Source organism: Oncorhynchus masou, chromosome 6 (genome assembly GCF_036934945.1).
Source record: "Oncorhynchus masou masou isolate Uvic2021 chromosome 6, UVic_Omas_1.1, whole genome shotgun sequence".
Classification (NCBI taxonomy): Eukaryota; Metazoa; Chordata; class Actinopteri; order Salmoniformes; family Salmonidae; genus Oncorhynchus; species Oncorhynchus masou.
The window spans coordinates 25755688-25777398 of NC_088217.1; the positions used below are offsets into that span (position 1 = coordinate 25755688).

At 43.7% G+C, this 21711-nt stretch overlaps 1 protein-coding gene and 1 pseudogene across 1 annotated transcript; one reads left to right on the top strand and one right to left on the bottom strand.

Moving 5' to 3' along the window:
- Positions 1-25: 25 nt before the first annotated feature.
- Positions 26-11195, top strand: LOC135541533 (solute carrier family 26 member 6-like; annotated as a pseudogene).
- Positions 11196-11616: 421 nt separating this feature from the next.
- Positions 11617-21661, bottom strand: LOC135541760 (transmembrane prolyl 4-hydroxylase-like). Its single transcript, XM_064968113.1, has 9 exons — positions 20699-21661; positions 20433-20514; positions 20060-20250; positions 19486-19582; positions 17299-17461; positions 15955-16140; positions 15583-15673; positions 13116-13239; positions 11617-12822 (listed from the first exon to the last, which is right to left on the bottom strand). The coding sequence occupies exons 1-9, from the start codon at positions 21065-21067 to the stop codon at positions 12593-12595; spliced, it is 1533 nt and encodes a 510-aa protein (XP_064824185.1). The 5' UTR covers positions 21068-21661; the 3' UTR covers positions 11617-12592.
- Between the last annotated feature and the right edge of the window lie 50 nt (positions 21662-21711).

Here is a 21711-nt window from a genome sequence, read left to right on the forward strand (position 1 = left end):
CTTAAAATAGACTATGATATGGCCAATGGAACGGCAACTGGGTCAGAGAGGCAGCAAGCATATAGGGGCGAGGGGCACATCTTGTTTTTACATGGAATAATGTCAGGAGACTCACATATGATAATGTTGTGTCATGTTGAGCAATGGTCTATTAGAATTCCACAAGTAAAATATAACCCGATTGCTATCGCTATATTTTTTTTGGGGGGGTGTAGGCTTACGATCACGTGTAGGCTTATGTATCTGTGGACTGGCACATGGAACCAGCTTCTGGGTTGGATTCTTTATGTCACTCTCTTAAAGCAACTACAGTCATTTTCAATGATAATAGTCACAATATTCATAATAATCATAATAATAAACTTGCGATGATGCAGCTGATACTTTGTTCATACCACTCAACAGATTGATGTTAAAATTTTAACCTGAGGTGGTGTGAACCATAGAATTAGAAATTAGTAATTGCATAGTATCTCTATGGTGTGAACATCCTGAACAAAGCAATGAATGACCCTTATGAACCCTACAGGTGTTGCAAAACAATTTTTTATTTTTTTTAAACTGAAGGCATTTCCCTGTGATATCCTGTGCAGGCCGTAAATCAGAAAATGCTATATGTACTGTATATGTAGTATGTTGTTTTCCACCTGAAGGTAATCTATAATTCCCATATCCTTTGTCTCTGTCTGTCCACTGTCCTCTAAACCACAGCTGTCTGAAATAGATGACAGGAATACTATGTCATCAGCTACTGGCTGCCTGGTGTTTTCATGGTTCATTAGCATCACTTTTGCAGTGTAAGAAATCTGGTGGTGTAACACCTCTTTCCTATGACCAGAGTGCAGTCCAGACATTCCAGCCTTCCTGAAATGTGGCTCTTCAAGACTTTGAATGATCAAATATGAGGTGGAAAAATGCCTCCTAGATAGTCATATTGTATAAAATAGGGATTGACAGGCACTTCAAGTGACTTACACGGGGAGGAAAAAATAGCCCAACCTTGTCCACAAGGTGGTATAGGTGTGGGGCGGAGGGCTAAGGGGTACAGATTGGAGAGAAATGTGCTGGATGAGCAGAGACTGGAGGAGCTGACTCAGAGAATGGACTAATCTGACACAGCTTCCCCTGACCGAGTGTCTAAAAAAGTCCTTCAAGTAAGGCACAGAAGATGTGTGTGTGTCTGTGTGTATGTGTGTGCCCACGCACTAGTCTATGGTGTGTGAATATGTGTGTGAGTTTCTGATTTATTACAAATAGATGTGGTCCTGTGGCTCATTCTCATTGCTGCCTGTTGGCTGGAAGCATATACTGTACTGTAGATTAACCATATACTGTACTGTAGATTAACCATATACTGTACTGTAGATGAACCATATACTGTACGGTAGATTAAATATATACAGTACTGTAGATTAACTACTGTACTGTAGATGAACCTGTCTTCCTATAAAAAATACTTTAAAGCACTACTATATATATTTTTGACATCTTTTACTTTTACTCCACTACATAACTAAAGAAAATAATGTACTTTTTACTCCATACACTTTACTGACACCCAAAAGTTACATTTCGCATGCTTAGCAGGACAGGAAAATGGTCCAATTCACGCACTTATCAAGATAACATCCCTGGTCTTCCCTACTGCCTCTGATCTGACAGACTCACTAAACACAAATGTTTCCTTTGTAAATTATGTCTGAGTGTAAATAAAAGAAAACATACCTTACTTTTGATACTTAAGTATATTTAAAACCAAATACTATTAGACTTATATTCAAGTAGTCTTTTACTGGGTGACTAGTCTTTTACTGGGTGACTTTCAACCCCTTCCAGATGCACTGTACGCAGGCTGAAAGGTAGTGTGATGGGCTGTCTGCCTGTACTCTACGAGCTGCCCTGGTACACTGTCTGGGACTATGGCATGCCAAACCTCATCTCTGGCATCAGTGTGGGTATCATGCACTTGCCACAAGGTACAGTAAGACCACAACCCCATGGGTAAACCACAAAAACACTGTTGTACTAAAAAACAACATGCCTTTCAATGGTCGTAATCTTAACGACATACACTTCATGTGGACGGCTACAAAACAGAACATTTCATATATATTATTCAAGTTATAAAAGAATGAGAGGAAAATTAATAGTTGAAAGTTTTTTGAACAGCGCTGGTATGGCATATGCATTGCTGGCCTCCTGCATTGGTCTACTTCTTCTTTGGAATGTCCAGACATATTTCCATAGGCAAGTGGACAGAAATATGTTCCAGTAGTTTGGGAATGGTTGATAAAGACTAAGATTAACACTCTCAGTCAGCCCAATTCTTTATGTGTATACAATGTACATACACAGGTGTCGTTATGTTGTGTGCAGGTGTGTTTGCAGTGCTCAGTGTCATGGTTGGAAGTGTGACAGAGAGGTTGGCTCCAGACAAACACTTCCTGGTCACGATGAATAGGACTAACCTGACTGAGGTGAGCATCTTTGCTAGGGATGCCTACAAATCAAGTCACATTATATTAGTCAGATGCGCCGAATGCAACAGTGAAATGCTTACTTTCGAGCCCCTAACAATGCAGTTTAAAAAAATACAGATAAGAAATAAAAGTAACAAATTTGTGTGTGTGTGGGAGTGAAACAAGTAATAATCATTAATAGCTTGTTTGATCTTTCAATTTGTACTCTCTGTTGACCTCTACTCTTGCTGGTATCTGTTGATTCTTATTACTGACCCCTGCTGGGTCATGGTTGAGATGTTTCTACAACTTGATTGGAGTCCACCTGTGGTAAATTAAATTGATTGGACATGATTTGGAAAGGCACACACCTGACTATATAAGGTCCCACAGTTGACAGTTCATGTTAGAGCAAAAACCAAGCCATGATGTCAAAGGAATTGTCCGTAGAGCGCAGAGACAGGATAGTGTCGAGGCACAGATCTGGGGAATGATACCAAAACGTTTCTGCAGAATTGAAGAGAGCACCGAGGCCTCCATCATTCTTAAATGGAAGAAGTTTGGATCCACCAACTTCCGAGAGCTGGCTGCCCGGCCAAACTGAACAATCGGGGGAAAAGGGAGATGACCAAGAACCCAATGGTCACTCTGACAGAGCTCTAGAGTTCCTCTGTGGAGATGGGGAGAACCTTCTAGAAAGACAAACATCTTTGCAGCACTCCACCAATCAGGCCTTTATGGTAGAGTGGCCAGACGGAAGCCATACCTCAGTAAAAGGCACTTGACAGCCCGCTTGGAGGCACCTAAAGACTCTCAGACCACGAGAAACAAGATTCTCTGGTCTAATGATACCAAGATTGAAATCTTTGGACTGAATTTAAAAAATAAAAAAAATATTTAACCTTTATTTAACCAGGTAAGCTAGTTGAGAACAAGTTCTCATTTACAACTGCGACCTGGCCAAGATAAAGCAAAGCAGTGCAACACAAACAACAACACAGAGTTACACATGGAATAAACAAGTGTACAGTCAATAACTGTCACGCCCTGACCTTAGAGATCCCTGTTTATTCTCTATATTTTGGTTAGGTCAGGGTGTGACTAGGGTGGGTACTCTAGTTTTTGTATATATATGTTTTCTTTTTCTTTGTTAACCTAGTATGGTTCCCAATCAGAGGCAGCTGTCTATCGTTGTCTCTGATTGGGGATCATACTTAGGCAGCCCTTTTTCCCACATTCAGTTGTGGGATCTTGTCTTTGTTTGGTTGCATGTATTTTTGCACGACGAAGCTGTTCGTTTGTTGTATTGTTTATTGTTTTTTTGCTGGTTCACATTTTAATAAAATATGATGAACTCAAATCACGCTGCGCCTTGGTCTACCCTTAACGACAAACGTTACAATAACACAATAGAAAAAAAGAAAGTCTATATACAGTGTGTGCAAATGGAGTGAGGAGGTAAGGCAATAAATAGGCCATAGTAGTGAAGTAATTACAGTTTAGCAAATTAACACTGGAGTGATAGATGAGCAGATGATGATGTGCAAGTATAAATACTGGTGTGCAAAAGAGCATAAAACTGGACAACCAGTTAGATATACCTGCTGGAGCGCGTGCTACGGGTGGGTGTTGTTATCGTGACCAGTGAGCTGAGATAAGGCCGAGCTTTACCTAGCATAGACTTATAGATGACCTGGAGCCAGTGGGTCTGGCGATGAATATGTAGCAAGGGCCAGCCGACTAGAGCATATAGGTCGCAGTGGTGGGTGGTATAAGGGGCTTTGGTGACAAAACGGATGGCACTGTGATTGACTGCATCCAGTTTGCTGAGTAGAGTATTGGAAGTTATTTTGTAAATGATGTCGCCGAAGTCGAGGATTGGTAGGATAGTCAGTTTTACGAGGGTATGTTTGGCGGCGTGAGTGAAGGAGGCTTTGTTGCTAAATAGATTCTAGATTTAATATTGGATTGGAAATGTTTAATATGAGTCTGGAAGAAGAGTTTATAGTCTAGCCAGACACCTAGGAATTTGTAGTTGCCCACATATTCTAAGTCAGAACCGTCCAGAGTAGTGATGCTAGTCGGGCGGGCGGGTGCGGGCAGCGAACGGTTGAAAAGCATGCATTTGGTTTTACTAGCGTTAAAGAGCAGTTGGAGGCCACGGAAGGAGTGTTGTGTGTCATTGAATCTCGTTTGGAGGTTAGTTAACAAAGTGTCCAAAGATGGGCCAGATGTATACAGAATGGTGTCATCTGCGTAGAGGTGGATCAGGGAATCATCGTTGAGCGACATTGTTGATATATACAGAGAAAAGAGTCGGCCCGAGAATTGAACCCTGTGGTACCCCCATAGAGACTGCCAGAGGTCCGGACAACAGGCCCTCCGATTTGACACACTGAACTCTGTTTGAGAAGTAGTTGGGGAACCGGGCAAGGCTAAAGATGAAGATGGCTACACAGTACTGTCTTTTATTGATGGTGGTTATGATATCGTTTAGGACCTTGAGCGTGACTGAGGTGCACCCGTGACCAACTCGGAAACCAGATTGCACAGCGGAGAAGGTACGGTGGGATTCGAAATGGTCAGTGGTCTGTTAATTAACTTGGCTTTCGAAGACATTAGAAAGGCAGGGCAGGATGGATATAGGTCTTTAACAGTTTGGGTCTAGAGTGTCACCCTCTTTGAAGAGGGGGATGACCGCGGCAGCTTTCCAATCTTTAGGGATCTCGGACGATACAAAAGAGAGGTTGAACAGACTGGTAATAGGGGATGCAACAATGGCGGTGGATAATTTTAGAAAGAGAGGGTTTGATTGTCAAGCCCAGCTGATTTGTACAGGTCCAGTGTTTCAGCACCTTCAGAACATCTGCTATCTGGATTTGGGTGAAGGAGAAGCTGGGGAGGCTTGGGCAAGAATCTGCGGGGGGTGCGGAGCTAATGGCCGGGGTTGGAGTAGCCAGGAGGAAAGCATTGCTAGCCGTAGAGAAATGCTTATTGAAATTCTCAATTATTGTGGTGACAGTGTTACCTAGCCTCAGTGCAGTGAGCAGCTGGGAGGAGGTGCTCTTATTCTCCATGGACATTAGTGTCCCAAAACTTTTTGGAGTTAGAGCTACAGGATGCACATTTCTGTTTGAAAAAGCTAGCCTTTGCTTTCCCGACTGACTGTATGTATTGGTTCCTGATTTCCCTGAAAAGTTGCATATCATCGGGACTATTCGATGCTAGTGCAGTCTGCCACAGGATGTTGTTGTGCTGGTCAAGGGCAGTCAGGTCTGGAGTGAACCAAGGGCTATATCTGTTCTTAGTTCTACATTTTTTGAAAGGGGCATGCTTACTTAAGATGGTGAGGATATTACTTTAAAAAAACGACCAGGCATCCTTGACTGACGGGATGAGGTCAATATCCTTCCAGGATACCCGGGCCAGGTCGATTAGAAAGTCCTGCTCGCTTGTCACGCCCTGGTCTATATTTATTATGTTATCTTCATTTATTGGGTCAGGCCAGGGTGTGACATGGGTTTATTTGTAGTGTGTTTCGTCTTGGGGTTGTGTGGGGTGTATAGATTAGTCTATGGCTGCCTGAGGCGGTTCTCAATCAGAGTCAGGTGATTATCGTTGTCTCTGATTGGGAACCATATTTAGGTAGCCTGGGTTTCACTGTGTGTTGGTGGGTGATTGTTCCTGTCTCTGTGTTTGTTGCACAAGTCAGGGCTGTTTCGGTTTTCGACGTTTGTTGTTTTGTATTGTTCGTGTTTTCTTAATCATTAAAGATGTATCTAACGAACCACGCTGCATTTTGGTCCGATCCTTGTTCCACCTCTTCGTCAGAGGAGGAGTTGGAAGAAACCGTTACAGAATCACCCACCCCAAACGGACCAAGCAACGTGTCAACAGGCAGGAGCCACAGGAGAAGCAACAAAGGCAGCAACAGCAATCACAGGACTTCTGGACTTGGGAGGAGATATTGGACGGAAAAGGACCCTGGGCACAGCCTGGAGAATATCGCCGTCCCAAGGAAGAACTGGAGGCGGCGAGAGCTGAGAGACGCTGGTATGAGGAGGCAGCGCGGCGACGCGGATGGAGGCCCGAGAGTCAGCCCCAAAAATTTCTTGGGGGGGCTCAGGGAGAGTGTGGCAGAGTCAGGAGTCAGACCTGAGCCCACTCTCCCTGTTTATCGTGAAGAGCCAAGGAGGAGACCAGAACCGGTGTTGGAGGTGAGCGAAGCAGAGACTGTGAAGGAGTTAATGGGGAAATTGGAGGAGAGAGAAATGAGGGAGTTGCTGTGTTGGTGCTTTTTGCATGGAATTCGCCCGACGGAACGTGTCAGGGATTTGATGGCACCTGGGTCAGTGCTCCATACTCGTCCTGAGGTGCGTGTTAGTCGGCTGGTGAAGTTGGTGCCAGCCTCACGCACCAGGCCTCCTGTGCACATCCCTAGCCTTGCACGTCCTGTGCCAACACTGCTCTCAAGATCTCCAGTACGCCTTCACGGTCTAGCCCATCCTGTGCCACCTCCACACACCAGCCCTCTGGTGGCAGCTCCCCGCACCAGGCTTCCTGTGCGTGTCCTCGGCCCAGTACCACCAGTGCCAGCACCACGCATCAGGCATACAGTGCGCCTCGCCTCTCCTGCGTTGCCGGAGCCTCCCGCCTGTTCAGCGCTGTCGGAGCCTTCCTCCTCTACAGCGCTGCTGAAGTCTCCCGCCTGTTTAGCGCAGCCAGAGCCATCCTCCTCTCCTGCGCTGCTGGAGTCTACCGCCTGTTTAGCGCAGCCAGAGCCATCCTCCTCTCCTGCGCTGCTGGAGTCTCCCGCCTGTTTAGCGCAGCCAGAGCCTTCCTCCTCTACAGCACTGCTGGAGTCTCCCGCCTGTTTAGTGCAGCCCGAGCTGTCAGTCTGCATGGAGCTGTCAGTCTGCATGGAGCAGCCGGAGATGCCAGTCTGCATGGAGCTGTCAGTCTGCAAGGAGCTGTCAGTCTGCAAGGAGCTGTCAGTCTGCAAGGAGCTGTCAGTCTGCATGGAGCTGCCAGTCTGCATGGAGCATCCAGAGCTGTCAGTCTTCATGGAACAGCCGGAGCTGCCAGTCTGCATGGAGCTGTCAGTCTGCATGGAGCAGCCGGAGGATCAGTCTGCATGAAGCTGTCAGTCTACAAGGAGCTGTCAGTCTGCAAGGAGCTGTCAGTCTGCAAGGAGCTGTCAGTCTGCAAGGAGCTGCCAGTCTGCATGGAGCAGCCAGAGCTGTCAGTCTGCAAGAAGCCGCCAGAGCTGTCAGTCTACATGGAGCAGCCAGAGCCACCAGTCAGCAAGACTCTTCCAGATCCGCCAGTCAGCCAGACTTTTCCAGATCCGCCAGTCAGCCAGACTCTTCCAGATCTGCCAGTCAGCCAGACTCTTCCAGATCTGCCAGTCAGCCAGACTCTTCCAGATCTGCTAGTCAACCAGACTCTTCCAGATCTGCTAGTCAACCAGACTCTTCCAGATCTACTAGTCAACCAGACTCTTCCAGATCCGCCAGTCAGCCAGGATCTGCCAGCCAGCCAGGATCTGCCGGATTCAACTCCCTGGCTGGGCTTCCTCTCAGTGCTGGGCTTCCTCTCAGTGCTGGGCTTCCTCTGTCCCGAGCTGCCCCTCTGTCCCGAGCTGCCCCTCTGTCCCGAGCTGCCCCTCAGTCCAGTGGGGTTCTGGGTGAGGACTACTAGGCCATGGTCGGCGGCGAGGGTGGACAATCCTAGGACGCGAGGAGGGGGGACTAAGACATTCATAGAGCTGGAGCCGCCACCATGGACAGACGCCCACCCGGACCCTCCCTATTGTTTTGATGTGCGTCCGGGAGTCCGAACCTTAGGGGGGTTCTGTCACGCCCTGGTCTATATTTATTATGTTATCTTCATTTATTGGGTCAGGCCAGGGTGTGACATGGGTTTATTTGTAGTGTGTTTCTGTCTCTGTGTTTGTTGCACCAGTCAGGGCTGTTTCGGTTTTCGACGTTTGTTGTTTTGTATTGTTCGTGTTTTCTTCATCATTAAAGTTGTATCTAACGAACCACGCTGCATTTTGGTCCGATCCTTGTTCCACCTCTTCGTCAGAGGAGGAGTTGGAAGAATCCCGTTACATCGCTGAAGTGTTGTAGGGAGCGTATGACAGTGATGGAGGTGGTCATTTGACCGTGGACCCATAACGGATGCAGACAATGAGGCAGTGATCGCTGAGATCCTGATTGAAAACAGCAGAGGTGTATTTGGAGGGCAAGTTGATCAGGATAATATCTATGAGGGTGCCCATGTTTACGGATTTAGGGTTGTACCTGGTGGGTTCCTTGATTATTTGTGTGAGATTGAGGGCATCTAGACCTGCATAGACCTGGAAGGTATGACAGAACTTTGCAGGCTATCTCTGCAGTAGTTTACAACTCCTCCCCCTTTGGCAGTTCTTTATTTCCAAGCGTCACATCTGGAGGAAACCTGGCACCATCCCTACGGTGAAGCATGGTGGTGGCAACACCATGCAGTCGGGATGTTTTTCAGTGGCAGAGACTGGGAGACTAGTCATGATTGAGGGAAAGATGAACAGAGCAAAGTACAGAGAGATCCTTGATGAAAACCTGCTCCAAAACCTGACCATAGTTCTTTTGTGTTTTCTTTGTTTTAGTGTTGGTCAGGACGTGAGCTGAGTGGGCATTCTGTTGTGTGTCTAGTTTTCCCATTTCTATGTTTGGCCTGATATGGTTCTCAATCAGAGGCAGGTGTTAGTCTTTGTCTCTGATTGGGAACCATATTTAGTTAGCCTGTTTTGTGTTGGGTTTTGTGGGTGGTTGTCTTCTGTCTTCGTCTGTCTGCACCAGACAGAACTGTTTCGCCCCTACAATCCAGGTGTGCAAAACTCCTACAGACTTACCCAGAAAGAGTCAAAGCTATAATTCCTGCCGAAGGGGATTCTAACATGTATGTCTCAGGGCTGTGAATACTTATGTAAATGAGATATTTCTGTATTTAATTTTCAATAGTTTGGCAAAAATCTCTAAAAACATGTTTTCACTTTGTCATTATGGGGTATTGTGTGTAGGTATGTGAGGAAAAAAAGACATGTAATCCATTTTGAATTCAGGCTGTAACACAAAATCTGTAATAAGGTATGAGGTATGAATACTTTCTAAAGGCACTGTATAACCTCACTGGGACCAACCAGGTTGGTGTGGCCACGAGAACAGCACCGTGTTCGTCATGCCATCAACACCTCATAAGTCAGATGACCACTGCAGCTGGGAGTACCTGAAGGGTGGTGGAGAACAGACAGTGCCACCCTAGTGACAGAGTCGGAACTGCAAGACAGGGACACCACCACTCTGGGCTCCACATAGTGAGGATACCATGAGCCGGGATCTGGATATGTTCTCCCAGGGCTCGCTGGGCAAGAGGACTTTTGACATCCATTCCATCATCCTAGACCTATCCACGGCAAACTTCATCAACACCGGGGCTATCAAGACCATGAGAAATGTGAGTGGGTGGTGATGATGAGGAGAGGGAAATTATGAGATTGGGGAGATGGCCTTGAATTGAAGACAAAAATCAGGAATGTACCTCCAATGAAAGGCATAAGGGGAAAAAATGATTAGGATGACAATGGTTTGGTAGGTTGAGATAACAGGATCAGTGTGTCCCCCACGGGACGGTTGAGCTTACGTAGGCTATGGCGATTAGGATGAGGTTGTAAGGTTGTAATTAACATGAACATTTCCTAGGACATAGATATCTGATATTGGCAGAAAGCTTAAATTCTAACTGAACTGTCCAATTTACAGTAACTATTACAGTGAAAGAATACCATGCTATTGTTTGAGTGCGTAGTTATGAACTTGAAAAGTTATTAATAAACCAATTAGGCACATTTGGGCATTCTTGATACAACATATTGAACAGATGTAATGGTTCATTGGATCAGTCTAAAACTTCACACATGCACTGCTGCCATCTAGTGGCCAAAATATAAATTGTGCCTGGGCTGGAATAATACATTATGGCCTTTCTCTTGCATTTCAAAGATGGTACTTTTTTTTAAACATGTTTTTTTCTTTGTATTATCTTTATCAGATCTAATGTGTTATATTCTCCTAAATTAATTTCACATTTACACAAACGTCCGTGTTTCCTTTCAAATGGTATCAAGAATATGCATATCCTTGCTTCAGGTCCTGAGCTACAGTTAGATTTGGGTATGTCATTTTAGATGAAAATGGAAAAAAAGATTCCGATCCTTAAGAGGTTTTAAAAGCAGAGTGCTTATCCTCCAGTCCAGTTTTGACAGATATTTTACAACTTTGGTGATATTGATGTTACTGTCTACATGGCTAGGTTTCAATGTAAGTGAAACCTGTATCTGTAGCTAATAAATTAATAACTCATTACTTTGAATAGGATGTGTAAATAACTCATAGTCTTACTATCCAGCATCTGTAGTGGAGCAGTTAAGAGCTGGGCGTGTTCTTCTGAGTCCATCACTAAAGGACATCTGTTTGCTCCAGTCCATGATGCTGCGCTTCACTGCCTTGGCCACCAGAGAACATCAACGCCGAGCTGTGAGTATTCACTGATGAGAGACATGCATATCCGCATGCCAAAACACATACAATACAATCATTCAGTACAGTTAAATGGAAAATACAATATGGAAGACTGTAAATATTACCATGTCTGTAAATGTCATTGCAGGAGATGCAGTGCAACACCAAACTCTGAGGAGCCTTACCCAAAGTCTGACATTCTGCATATTTCTTATATACTTTCTGTTATGGGGGCGGGCCCCTACCCTTTTGAAAAGTTACTGTAAATTGGGAATATAGTATACAGGTATATACTGTGTATATGGTAGTTCTAATGCAGTCATGCATTTCTTGCAGCGAGGTCAGTGTATGAAACCTCAATGTATCAACATTTAAAAAAAGAGCTTAATAATTAATGAAATACCTACAAAAAGTGGAAGGTACAGTAAACCCCTACAATGTCCAAATAATATCCTCCCTCGAACAAGAGCAACAGATCAGGGGGACTAGCTGCCAAATATGGATATGCTTCTGCCAGGGTTTTGTCAGAAACAGCTTTGGCAATGGGCCTTACTCCATCTCTGTGACTCCACTGAAATGAGAGAAATAACTATTACTCAAAACCTAAAGTATACTTTATTTGGAGCAGAGGAAAGTGATTCAGTGCATTTTGGAACAAACACGAAACAAGGTGAACAACACAACATGGAACAAAGTGAACAATATGGAATAAATAAATAATACTTTAAAAATACATATAAATCCAATACCTGAAGTAGATTGAGAAGTACTGGAATCAAGTGACAGAATTAAAATAATTTCCTCCATACATAAAACATAGATAATAAATAAATAAAACAATCTGTGCAATGTTTAAATAACAGTTAACATGCTTCATCACATCTGAAGATGGGGGAGGGGTCTTTGGGTGATGGCAGACAACGTCATCACCCAAAGATAGAGGATCAGAGCAGACACGATCTAAAGTCATCGCTCTAGTCTGTTAAACATGACACTGTAAAAACCTGCACAAAGCCTATTGTAACAGCTCATACGAATGCACGTACATGCAAATAGTAGCATGATTGACCCTCTGCAATGTGTATCAGAATGACAGTCTCACTCACTGAAAATCTAACATGAATGTTTTGTGACACACAGAAGGGAGGTAAAATTGTGCATACATATAATGTAAACAGAGTTTGGAATTACACATGTATTCAACAAACAGTGAACAAACAAGGAAATCAAAAAATTTGATTTTTCCCCCTCTCACAGTTGCATAATTCCTAAGTGACCACAGTCCCTGAATATCAAATATTTCTTCGTACTGGCCAGAGGTGTCGTCATGGGAGATTGTGAACAGCAGGACAGAGTCAAGTTAGGTTGGGGCGTGGGGTGGTGGTAGGGTAGCTTTCTGGTAGCTTTGGGCTGAAGAAGAGGGGTGGACGAGGTCTATGCCCACAAACTACAATGTCTGAACAAATATTTGAACCACCCATCTTTGGGACCAGCTTTCAAAGTTGGAACTAGTGTAATTAGTGGACTTAAGGGGAGGTTATTGTTTTTGGTTTCTAGGCTACAGCAGTACAGCTACAGTTCCTGATGGGAGTCAGCAGTGTGCAGTTGTTCAGGGCTGAGCTGAGACTGCTCCCCCTCGTCCTCTGCGTCCTCCTCCCCCTGCTGTGACACCAGCTGCTGGTAGCGAGCCTGGCGCTGGTAGTCCGGGTCGATGTTGATCCAGTTATTGGCCACCCACTTAGTCCCGCGGGTGACCACACAGCCGCCGTGCAGAGAGTACTCATCCTGCTCCCCCACCCAGCCTGTGGATAACAGAGAGCAGTTCATATGTGCATTCAAAAGCAGCTTTGATAACAGCATAACTGATAACTGCCACATGGACTGGTAGGAGTATTCTTTTTCAATGCGTTTCTAAAACAGTGGGCATAACCTTCATCAAAACTACACATGCTTCAGTTTTTAAATAAGGACCTGAAGAGCAGTGATAGAATGAAATGGGGTAAATTGCTGTGTACAATATGTTGTGTGTCCTGTCTGATGGGCAGTAATTAAGCTGTAGTAGTGTGTACATTGAAGGGTCATACTATGTCTGTACCTTGTCCATCAGAGAGGTAATTGTACCATAACACAGCTGTCCCTTTAGTAGGGTTCACCCTCAGGTTGCTCTTATCACAGTTCTTCCTCGTGTCCATAAGATCCACATCGTTCTGAATCAGAGACTGAAAACACAAACATACGCACCAGGGCTTTTTTTGCCATTTGCCAAAAGCTCAAGTCACTTGTCCCAAAATAATACATGGTCTAACACAATTTTTACATCACTGTATGATGCAAGGAACCACTTTACAAAATAAAATGCATTGCTATCCATTTTACCATAGAGAAAGACAAAACAAAAAAACTCTGCCTATTGGCTTCCTTGCATATTCAAGCCTGTCTCAAAATAACAAAACAACAATAAAAAAAACAATGCCACTTTAAGGCTCTCCTGGAGGATGGTTGGCCACCCTTGGTAGCCTATAAAATATTGGGGAACACTATACTTGTCACCCAATGTCATAACACGGCATGGCACATTCATAACCATGTCATAACAGCTGACATAACTTGTCATAATATGGTCATAACACTGTCATGAGCCATATATTTATTGTTACATATATTGCGTTATTTTATGGCTGGTTATATCACCTACTTAAGAGTGTCAAAACCCACATTTATTCAAAAAACTATTCATTACAACAAAGGATTTAAGAAACAAACATTCAAAACAATAAGAAAATCCTTGGCTGGGAAATAACTCATTTGAATATATGTGGGTTGACACTTGTGTAGGTGTCATAAGCAGCCATAAAATAATGCAATATGTCACAACAGGTGTAAATATATGGGTCATGACAGTTATGTCCATATTATGACAAGTTGACAGTTGTTATGACATGGTTATGACCCTGGGTGTCAAGTAAAACATGACCAAATATTGCAACAACACATTGACCAAATACTTTCTCTTTATAAAATAATTCCCTCCAGAGTTCTAAATTATGAGTGTCCCATCATCCCTGTGACAATAAAAAAAATACATCTATGATTCAAAACGGACTCTGGGACGACAGATCCCAAATTCATACAACCACTGCACATAAAACAGATTTAAAAAGCAATGAGGCTGATGGATCAGAGCATTTAGCTTAAAATGTTGATAATGTTTTATTTCTTCATATTATACCCCCAACAACGCGCACATGGCTGTAGGTTATGTTCCAAAATGCAATTAGCGGGAAAACACTGTCCTCAAAAGCGCATCAAAAGTGCGAGCTGTTTAATTTGACAGAGATTAAAATATCCGTTAGAAACAAAGAAAGGGGAGATCTAAAGATCCATCAACTAGCATGGGTTACTAATATGGCTAGGATTATGCCTTCGGCTGCTGGACAATACAATAAAGTTGATTTGAAAACCAATAGAACGTGAGAAAAATGCTAGGATATTAAGTGTTTATAAAAGAATTCCTTCAGCATTTCTACGATGGTATTTTGGCTAGCCTACTTTGAAACAAGTTAAGACATGCTTCATGAAATTACATAAAATGTCCAGGTTTTAAACAATTAAGTTTATGGTTAAATAGTTTCAAAATGTTCCTCAGCTCAGATTCAAGATGGGTGATGTGCGGTGCACAACAGGCACTGTCCTTCACTCTCCGGTCTTTTTACTATTTGATCTGAACAAACAGAGCCTCGTGTTTTTCAACAGAATTAAGCCTTTAAATGTTAATAATCCTTCATTAGACTATATTTGTCACACATGACTGGCGTTTAGCCAATATTTATATTTTTGTAATTAAAAGTATCATTAACGCATCGGGTTGGACATGAGGCTCTAGCCAATATGTATGTCACCTACACTTTGACATGTAGTTTTTTATTTATTTATGTACATGAAAAATAGATTTGAATATTATCCCAATGTTGGCCTCTCTGATCCAATTCTGATTAAAGTAATTGGGGCGCCAGGTAGCCTAGTGGTTAGAGTGTTGGGCCAGTAACCCGAAAGGTTGCTAGATCGAAACCCCGAGCTGACAAGGTAAAAATCTGTCGTTCAGCCCCTGAACAAGGCAGTTAACCCACTGTTCCTAGGCCGTCATTGTAAATAAGATTGTGTTCTTAACTGACTTGCCTGGTTAAATAACAAGCACTTTTTTTTTATTTTATTGTTTGATAGTGATTTTTTTATTTGATTTTTTAACTTGTTCAGGACAAGAGGACAAGCCTAAATGTTAAAGCCCTGCACACATAATCACTCATTAATACCATTGACAAGTTTACAATTGGCTCATTCATCCCCCTCCTCTCCCCTGTAACTATTCCCCAGGTCGTTGATGCAAATGAGAACGTGTTCTCAGTCAACTTACCTGGTAAAATGACGGATAAATAAAAAAATAAAAATTGACAAAAACATAGAGATACACATACAGCTGTACCTATACACAGACAAACACATAATATAGAAATGATATAAACATACAAGAACCCACACACAGACACACAGAGTAAATAACGCACCACTTCCTCATATGTCCTGTTGTCTGCCACAGGGAACGCGGTCTCCCCACCCCCCTCAACAGAGTTTAGGTAGAAGAGAACTGTGATGTACCTGGGTGTGCAACACACATTTAATACACACACAGACCAACAACACCATAGATATGTAAGCCTTAGTCACAAACTGATATATTTACATGCGCTAAGTTACAAAGCCATACACCACATAGTTTACCACAAACACATCCACAGACTTCACAGTACATTATCACACAATAACTCCACCTAACCATCTTAACCCTAAGGACATCTAACTAGAATTATGAATATACAGTATTATTAAAACAAAGCCAAGATCAAGGCGTTGGCTGACTCAACACAGCTCTCTCTCACCTGCAGGAGGTCTCGAAGGGTGTGGAGGTGTTGGCAGCGAGGCGTGTGTGTGTGCAGGCTGTCTCAGGGTAGACAGGGCCGCTGTCGTGGTGGGCGTGGTAGTGACCACCCTGCTCATAACGCACCACCTGGAGTGGCTCACTCAGATCCACCAAGGCAGAGGGCAGCCGGGTCAGACGGGTCACCCTAGGGAGGAGAGACAGAAGAGAAGAGAGAGAGAAAGGGACAAAAATCCTTAACATCAGATTCCGATATCCTTGGCCATGGTGTTTATTCTAACTGTTTTTATTCATGTATTCAAACATATACTGAACAAAACTATAAACACAACATGTAAAGTGTTGGTCCCATTTTTCACAAGCTGAAATAAAAGGTCCCAGAAATGTGCCATACGCACAAAAAGCTTATTTCTCTCAAAAGTTTTGCACAAATTTGTTTACATCCCTGTTAGTGAGCATTTCTCCTTTGCCAAGATAATCCATCCACCTGGCAGGGTGGCATATCAAGAAGCGGATTAAACAGAATTATCATTACATAGGTGTACCTTGTGCTGGAAACAATAAAAGGCCACTCTTAAATGTGCAGTTTAGTCACACAACACATGCCACATGTCTCAATTTTGAGGGAGCGCGCAATTGGCATGCTGACTACAGGAATGTCCACTAGAGATGTTGCCAGAGAATTTTATGTTCCTTTCTCTACCATAAGCAGTCTCCAAAGTTGTTTTAGGGAATTTGGCAGTACATGCAACAGGCCTCACAACAGCAGACCACATGTAACCACACCAGCCCAGGACCTCCATATCTGGCATCTTCACCTGCGGGATCTTCTGAGACCAGCCACCCAGACAGCTGATGAAACTGAGGTTATTTTCTGTCTGCAATAAAGCCCTTTTGTGAGGAAAAACTTATTCTGATTGACTGGGCCTGGCTCCTCAGTGGGTGGACCTGGCTCCCAAGTGGGTAGGCCTAGGGGCTGCACCCCTGCCCAGTCATGTGTAATCCATATATTAGGGCCTAATGAATGTGTTTTAAATTGGCTGATTTCCTTATAGTATATCAGTAAAAACATTGAAATTGTTGCATTTATATTTTTGTTCAGTATTCTTGGCTTTAAAAAAAAGAAGAGAAAAAAATCCTCTATCCCAGTGTTATCTATACACATGCAATGGGAACAATATCAGTAAAATCCCACTACTCTTTTCATACAAAACTATACGTCATTAAAACATTTGGAATAGTAACGTAATAGAGGGAATAGAAGAGAGAGAGGAGAGACAGAGAGACCAGTGCAGAGGCGAGACTACAAGGCCAAGACAACATTTGACAGTGATGCTCTCCTCACCTCTTCTTGAGGTCTCGGAGTACCTGATGTGCCCCTTTTCCCTGGTACAGCCAGGTGTGTCTGCTGTTCCTGACCAGCTGGCTGCTCTTCACCCCACGCTGCTGCAAGAACCGCTGGAACGCATTACTGTCCAGACTCCTGAACTCCTCCAGGCTCAGCAGGCCTAATGCAGACACACACAGACAGATTGACAGGGGTCACAGACACACAGGGGTCAGATAGCTATCACAAAGACACACAGACAGGGGTCACTTAGCTACAGGTACAATTGAAGTCAGAGGTTTACACACACTGAGGTTGGAGTCATTAAAACTCGTTTTTCAACCACTCCACAAATGTATTGTTAACAAAACTATAGTTTTAAGCAAGTCGGTTAGGACATCTACTTTGTGCATGACACAAGTCATTTATTCAACAAGTGTTTACAGGCAGATTATTTCACTTATAGTTCACAATTCCAGTGGGTCAGAAGTTTACATACACTAAGTTGATTGTGCCTTTTAACAGCTTGGATAATTCCATAAAATTATATAATGGCTTTAGAAGCTTCTGGTAGGCTTATTGACATAATTTGAGTAACTTGGAGTTGTACCTGTGGATGTATTTCAAGGCCCACCTTCAAACGCAGTGCCTCTTTGCTTGACATCATGGGAAAATCAAAATAAATCAGCCATGACACAAGTCTGGTTCATCCCAATTGGGAGCAATTTCCAAGTGCCTGAAGGTACCACGTTCATCGGTACAAACAATAGTACACAAGTATAAACACCATGGGTCCATGCAGCCGTCATACCGCTCAGGAAGGAGACGCGTTCTGTCTCCTAGAGATGAACATACTTTGGTGCAAAAAGTGCAAATCAATCCCAGAACAACAGCAAAGGACCTTGTGAAGATGCTGGAGGAAACAGGTACAAAAGTATCTATATCCACAGTAAAAACGAGTGCTATATCGTCATAACCTGAACGGCTGCTCAGCAAGGAAGCAGCCACTGCTCCAAAACCGCCGTAAAAAAGCCAGACTGTGTTTTGTAACTACACATGGGGACAAATATCATACTTTTTGGAGAAATGTCCTCTGGTCTGATGAAACAAAAATAGAACCATTTGGCCATAACGACCATCGTTATGTTTGGAGGAAAAAGGGGGAGGCTTGTCGAAGAACATCATCCCAACCGTGAAGCACGGGGGTGGCAGCATCATGTTGTGGGGGTGCTTTGATGCAGGAGGGACTGGTGCACTTCACAAAATAGAAGAAGAAAAATTATGTGGATATTTTGAAGCAACAACACAAGACATCAGTCAGGAAGTTTAAGCTTGGTCACAAATGGTCTTCCAAATGGACAATGACCCCAAGCATATTTTCAAAGTTATGGCAAAATGGCTTAAGGACAACAAAGTCACGGTATTGGATTGGCCATCACAAAGCCCTGACCTCAATCCTATAGAATATTTGTGGGCAGAACTGAAAAAGTGTGTGTGAGCAAGGAGGCCTACACACCTGACTCAAGTTACACCAGCTCTGTCAGGAGGAATGGGCCAAAATTCACCCAACTTATTGTGGGGAGCTTGTGGAAGGCTACCCAAAACGTTTGACCCAAGTTAAACCAGCTTTGTCAGGAGGAATGGGCCAAAATTCACCCAACTTACTATGAAGGAAGGTTGTGGAAGGATAACCAAAATGTTTGACCCAAGTTAAACAATTTAAAGGCAATGCTACCAAATACTAATTGAGTGTATGTAAACTTATGACCCTCTGGGAATGTGATGAAAGAAATAAAAGCTGAAATAAATCATCCTCTCTAGTATTATTCTGACAATTCACATTCTTAAAATAAAGTGGTGATCCTAACTGACCTAAGACAGGGAATTGTTTTCCTGAATTGAATGTCAGGAATTGTGAAAAACTGAGTTTAAATGTATTAGGCTAAGTTTTATGTAAACTTCCGATTTCCGACAACTGTATACCTATATGATAAGCCTGACAAGAAGAAGCTCGTGGAGACGTTGCTGTGGATGATCATTGTCCCTGTGCAAAGAATACTACTTTTTATTTTCATGCTTGTTCCCTGGAACTGGTTTTCAATTTGACTTGGTGTCACAGACGGATTATAGTGGATGTATTCTGTTGGTGTTATGGATTAGTTAGCTTTGTATGCTGAGGCCTTGCTGAGAATGACAGTCTCTTACCGTTACCGTCAGGGTCAGCCTTCAGTCCAGCATAGATCTCTCTCAGATTCTCTGGTGTTAGCCAGATCCCATCCCTCACTCGTGAATGGGTCAATATCTGTAGAAGGCCCAGGAAACACATATATAAAATGTTGGTTTTTTTTTATGTAAAAAAAGCACACATTACACAGACATATAGAAGATAATACAATACATCTTTATTGATCCATTATAAAGGAACAAAATACATTGATATTTTGCTGCCACAGTACCCAGCCCCACCACCCAGTGGCCTTGTGGTTCGAGTGTCTGCCCTGAGATTGGATTGAAGTCCCAACTTCCCAAACACTGTAAAAATTGGGACCCGATGAGTCTCTGCTTGGCACTCAGCATTAAGGAGATAGAATGTGGGTGAGGCCCTGCGATAGAATAGTTTCCTGTCCAGGTGATGTACTTGTACATCAAGCTGCCTCACGCTAGAGAAACAGGAGATAGGAACCTGCTCCTATGAACTAGTCCGGCTCGCACAAACCAAGACTTATGCAAGGTTACTTACTTCACTCACAGACACACACATGCCTGCTTGCCCACCCACCTCCTGGAGTTGGAGCTGTCTGTCCTGATTGAGGTCCAGCAGGTTGAAAATCTCATCAGGGCTAAGGTTGAGCTGCTCCGTCAGCTCCTCCTGTCCTTCAGGCACCATCACCTGGCTCTCCATCAGGCCCTTCAGCTGGGCCAGCTGCACCACCACACGACACTCCTCCTCAGACAGGAACCCTGGGATCTCTGGAGAGACAGATACACACATAGCACAGACACGCGTAGGTGTTCACACACACGCAAATGCACGCACAAACACACACACATTCAACTTCAACGTAAACAGAGAACCTTTGAGAGCAATGACAGCAGACACTAATTCCGTGAAGAGGGCTGAACAGAGCAGAAGTTTAGTAGCGAGCTCTCACCAAACAGTAGGGGCTTCAGGCTCAGGGTCCGCATCTCATGCACTTTGTCTTGCACCAGTGACACCTTCTGGACATGGCCCACCTGAGAGACAACAATGTGACTATAACTTCATGGCTTCAAGATTACATGGAACGCACCATTCATATGGAAGTAGAATAGCACAACTGACACTAGCCCAGCGCTGAAGCTTATTATACACCTACTTTCTGCAAGGTTGAGCTCTGGGCTAAACAGACACAGAATTACACGGGCATCCTTATCTCACCCGTATGCCCTCTAGGCGTGGAAGGTACATGTCCCGCTGAAAGCCAGAATATGACGATTGCTGATGGGACTCGGGGGGCTTGTGATGATTGCTTCCCCCGCTTGCCTCATCCCTGTTCTGGGTGGCCAGTACGTCTCCCGGGCCGTTGTTGTAGTGCACGTATAGGAGTAGCACAATGACGTTGATGATGTATACATGGAAAAAGACCATCACCACCATGAAGTAGGAACGGGAGCATATGCTGCTCTTCTGCAAAGGGACCCGCTCTCGTGGCATAGGGGGTAGGGTTGGTAATGGCAGGGTTTCATGTTCATCACCGTCGTCGCACTGTGGTTCAATCATCTTTGACCTGATATGATTACGGACCATAAGCTTATTCACTGGTTTGTTGTTCTGATTACATTTGTGGCTCTAACGAGAAAGACATGTCATTGAATTGACGTTGTAAACAATGGAGTCGGTTCTCTTCTGGTAGGCTAGGTCATAAAAGTTACCGCGTCAATGCACAATCCATACTGTCCCAACTCAATCACCATATCTTGCCAGTCATAATAACCATTCTCTGTTATGGTACCTGTCAACTAGCTAGTTTATGTTATTATTTTCTCTAAATATAAGCGACGAAACATGTGAAGTTTGGTGGTTCTTTAGGCTGAAATCACAGCAACGTTAGTTCTAAATCACACTCCCAGCACTGCAGAGGACTTAATCCAGCGTCTTGTTTACGTTGCGATTTCAGCTATCCGTGTTGCGTACTTCTAAAAATAGAGGAAATATAGCCATTTCAAAAGGTGTGCGATATATCCATTCGAAGGTCCTTGGTGCAGTAATCATCTAGTAAAATTGAAAAACGAACAAATATGCGGCCGACCCCGAACTCTCATTCCAGCCACAAATTCCTCTGTGGCGTTTGTTTTCCGGCTGATAATGCGCCACCATTGCCCTGACAATTACTGCAGTAGCTCATCTCGCAGCTACTTCAAACTATCACGCTGACAGCGAGCAGGGAGCAA

Bases quoted from the DNA above. Each gene is read 5' to 3' on its own strand.
- LOC135541760 (XM_064968113.1), bottom strand. From the start codon at position 21,067: ATGGTCCGTAATCATATCAGGTCAAAGATGATTGAACCACAGTGCGAC. The intron at 16,141-17,298 runs GTGAGGAGAGCA...TCTCCTCCCTAG, and splicing joins CTCCGAGACCTCAAGAAGAG to GGTGACCCGTCTGACCCGGC. The intron at 12,823-13,115 runs GTACAGACATAG...TGTTATCCACAG, and splicing joins TTACCTCTCTGATGGACAAG to GCTGGGTGGGGGAGCAGGAT.